The sequence below is a fragment of the Solea senegalensis genome, unplaced genomic scaffold (assembly GCF_019176455.1).
Source record: "Solea senegalensis isolate Sse05_10M unplaced genomic scaffold, IFAPA_SoseM_1 scf7180000014543, whole genome shotgun sequence".
NCBI lineage: Eukaryota > Metazoa > Chordata > Actinopteri > Pleuronectiformes > Soleidae > Solea > Solea senegalensis.
The window spans coordinates 3,362-6,972 of NW_025321072.1; the positions used below are offsets into that span (position 1 = coordinate 3,362).

Consider the following 3,611-nt stretch of genomic DNA (forward strand, 5'->3'; position numbering starts at 1 on the left):
TCTCTCTCTTCAGCCGTAACCCGTCCTCTGGTTTTCTCCTCCCAGGTTTTGGTAAAGGAGTGAACGTGGTGAACTACGAGGGCGGCTCCTGGCACGAGTACTGCTTCAACTGTAAGCGATGCTCCCTCAGTTTGTCCAAAAAGCCCTTTGTCACTAAGGGAAGAGACGTCCTCTGCACCGACTGTGGCAACAAGTAGAAGATGTGGAGATGGATGTGGAGAGCAACTGCAGTGGATGCAGTTTTATTTTTATTTTTGTCATTGCTTTGCTTAAGGTTGACGTTACAGGTTGTTTTAAGGAATCATATCTCACATGTTGCTGTCAGACAATACTGTACATAACTGAATATGTATTATTTTTTTCACCTTCTTTTAGCACAAATTACTGCTCCTGTTAAATAATGTGTTGTTTAAAATGTGATATTTTCCTATGACCAAAACAAGTTTTAATCTCTACATGTACTTTCAGATTATCAATTTTGGTTTTTTTTGTTTGTTTTTTATTAAATAAACTCTTCTGCACCTTTTGTAAGCAATTTTGTCCTGAAAGCATTGATGGTTTTGATGTGTTGCTGAAAATAAACTTTCTACAGAACGGGAAAGGTGTGAACCATTTGCACGTGATTTGAATATTGAAATCTCTCCGTTGTCCAAACGGGAAATAGGATTTTTTTGAATTATTCAAATGAAAACATTTACCTGCAGTAAAGGAAGTGCAAGCTTTCTGTGTAACCTACTGTCAGAGAATGTTGTGTTAGTTCTTTGACAGGAGCCATCCCAGTGACAGGTCAGTCTCCTGCTGCTGCCTTTATGTTGCTCTCTGTTCAGTGATTTCACTCTGCGGTGTTTACAGAAAGCTGTGCGTGTGTTTGTCAAAAGTAATTACCTTCTGGTTCAGTACCTTCTTTTGTGTGGGAGTAAATAATTTTCTTTTTCAGACTACGCTTTGATTGGACTGGTAAGATGTTGTCCACTTATCTCTGTCGCACTATTGTCTGTATCTAACCCACACACACACACACAGCTGTGTGTTCAAGGATCTTTTCTGTTGTCACTGCTGGACCACAGTGCTACTTTGTTCTAAGGTAAGATGCTAAAACTTGGATTCTATCATTAGTTTTCATGAGTTACTTGTTTTTTTTTTAAGAGAATGAACTTGTTCTTGTCTTCAATGTTTTAGGATGACTCTCATCTACAATGTCCTGATTGCATTTGCCTCTCTGTGTCTGCTGATATTTCCTCAGTCTTCTTATTGTGGTATGTGAAGATGGTTTGACACACATCAACGTTGGATTAATAGTTAAAATAAATAAATATTGGTCCTTTTAATTAGGGATGGGAATCAGTATTGGCACGGTACTGGGTAAAATCACTGGATTGGATTAGAATGTAGAATCTGATACAGTCCATGAAAAAATATAAATAAATATCAGCAAAAGCATTTTAGCAGAGTCATGTTTGGGCTGTGTATTTCCTTCTTTTTGGGGAGAACGATATTTGTCACACAGTTGTATGTACGTTCATAAATGGTCTAAAATGACTGTAATCGGAAATTATATCGGTAGATACTCAGGTTTTTGATATTGGTATCGGACACCACCATTTAAATAAAATATCATGGAACATAATTCTAAAGTTTTCGACACCTCAAATGTTGACAGGTTTTGTTTATTCCATTCCATAATTATTGTCAGCGACTACAGTACAGATAATAATTGTTTGTTAAAAAAATATCTTATAACATGGGTTTAAAATTCAGAATAATAGTAATATTATTGTTATTATTAAGTAAGCACACAGGTAACACTGTCACAGGTTTTAAAATACATTTGAATACAGAGTACATGTGAAGTCATTTAACTATCAACGATTGTTTCAATATCAGAACATAAAACCTAAAAGTTGAGAAGTTAGTTTCTGCATTTATATTAAAGCAGAGGTTCCCGTTATTATATTCAACATGTCATTTCATGTTTGTGTGTGTTATTATTTTATTTTATTTTAATAATTTGACATTCACGTTTCATTAAAATAAAACAACAAAAAAAAGATATAGTTCACCAACTATATAAACATACGGAAGAGTATTAGGGCCACATGTAAAACAAACAAAACCGTAAAATAAATAAAAGCAGGTTCTGTGATTTCAGCTACTTGAGTTGCTGTGGGATCTTGAAGCACGATCCTCTCTTTGTTTTCCATCTCCTGCAGGAAAGGAGAGTGTGGAGTACAAAGGCAACTGCCATTACAATGAAAGTTTCACCCTTTTCAACTGTACAAACGGCTCCCAGAGTGTCGTCTCTGAAGAAAGATACCTTTACTGCTATAACAAGATGTTGGCTAAATACTGTGTTTGCGAACAGGTATTGAAATTTTTTTTATTTTCTGGCACAGAGCAGAACAACCAGTTCCTTTCAGACTGTAGTTCTCGCTCTTTTTTTTTTTTTTTATAGAAGAGGATGTTGGCGTTGAACGTCAAAACTATATGACTATTTACACTCTCCTGTCTTCTGTCTGTGTGCAGACTAAAAGCCATGGAAGAGTGAAGTGCAAGGACAACAGCCACCGTTTAGTGTGCAACAACTGCTCAAGGTCTCTGGGAGGGTTGAGTTTCTCCTGCGTCGACTGTTACAAGAAGAAGTGCAGTGGGTGAAACATCATGAAACATCATCTAACTCCAAGGAGTGAATGAATGAATGAAGGCTGAGACATTTTACAGCTCATATAATAAAAATAATGCCACGCTGCCACGCACAAAGAACGATGCCTTTAATATTACGACTTTATTCTCGTAAAATTACGACTTTATTCTCGTAAAATTATGACTTTATTCTTGTAAAATTATGACTTTATTCTTGTAAAATTATGACTTTATTCTTGTAAAATTACAATTACAACAAAAATAAATGAAGAGAATTCTGAAAAAAAGTCAGAGATCTGAGTTTAAAGAAAAAGTCAGAATTCTGACTTTTTTCGGGCCACAAAAAAGTAAAAAAGGAGAAAATCTCAGAATATAAATAATCATCTTTCATGATAATATTTTTTTTTCACAGAATGCAGTTCAGAAGAATCCTCCAGCAGCGGCGGCGGTGGCGGCGGCAGCAGGTTTACTCAGACACACATATGTACAGTACACATGTTAACAAATGGGTTCTACAGCAATCAATATATTTCTCATTGATTTGCATTGCAAAGCAAGTGTCTATTATAAGTGTTCGGGCTCAAAGCTGCAGTCTCTCTGAGGTTATGAGTTCTCTTTTGTACGTTGCTTTGGATAAAAGTGTCTGCTTAAATGTAAATGTAAATGTGAATCATATGATGATGTAAAAAATAATTGTAAAACCTGTGTTGAAGTGAAGGAGCAGGAAGTTCAATGGATAAGGACAGTACTCCATCCAAAAACAGAACTTAGAAGTAGCTCAGATAGAGTAGCTTATGCTGTGAGCGTAAGACTTGCATGTCTGAGAATGTGAGTTTGGATCCCGTTGTGAGGTATTTTTCAGTCTAGATTCACTGTAAACGGCTAAAAACTCAAAGAACATCTGAGAAACTGTAGGAGTAAGTAGCTCGGGTGTTAAGAACACTGCTGTGAAGTTTTGATGTCACAGGTTC

The 3,611-nt window shown here is 36.1% G+C and overlaps 1 protein-coding gene across 2 annotated transcripts; it reads left to right on the plus strand.

Annotated features, from left to right (window-relative positions):
* Positions 1-202: 202 nt before the first annotated feature.
* On the plus strand, positions 203-2,766 carry LOC122761312 (four and a half LIM domains protein 1-like). Of its 2 annotated transcripts, none has more exons than XM_044016499.1 (4): positions 203-1,084; positions 1,180-1,256; positions 2,211-2,362; positions 2,524-2,766. In XM_044016499.1, the coding sequence occupies exons 2-4, from the start codon at positions 1,181-1,183 to the stop codon at positions 2,650-2,652; spliced, it is 357 nt and encodes a 118-aa protein (XP_043872434.1). In that variant the 5' UTR covers positions 203-1,084; position 1,180; the 3' UTR covers positions 2,653-2,766. The 2 variants fall into 2 exon arrangements, with proteins under 2 accessions (XP_043872434.1, XP_043872433.1); XM_044016498.1 differs by having other exon boundaries at positions 770-786; positions 938-1,256.
* The last annotated feature ends 845 nt before the right edge of the window (positions 2,767-3,611 follow it).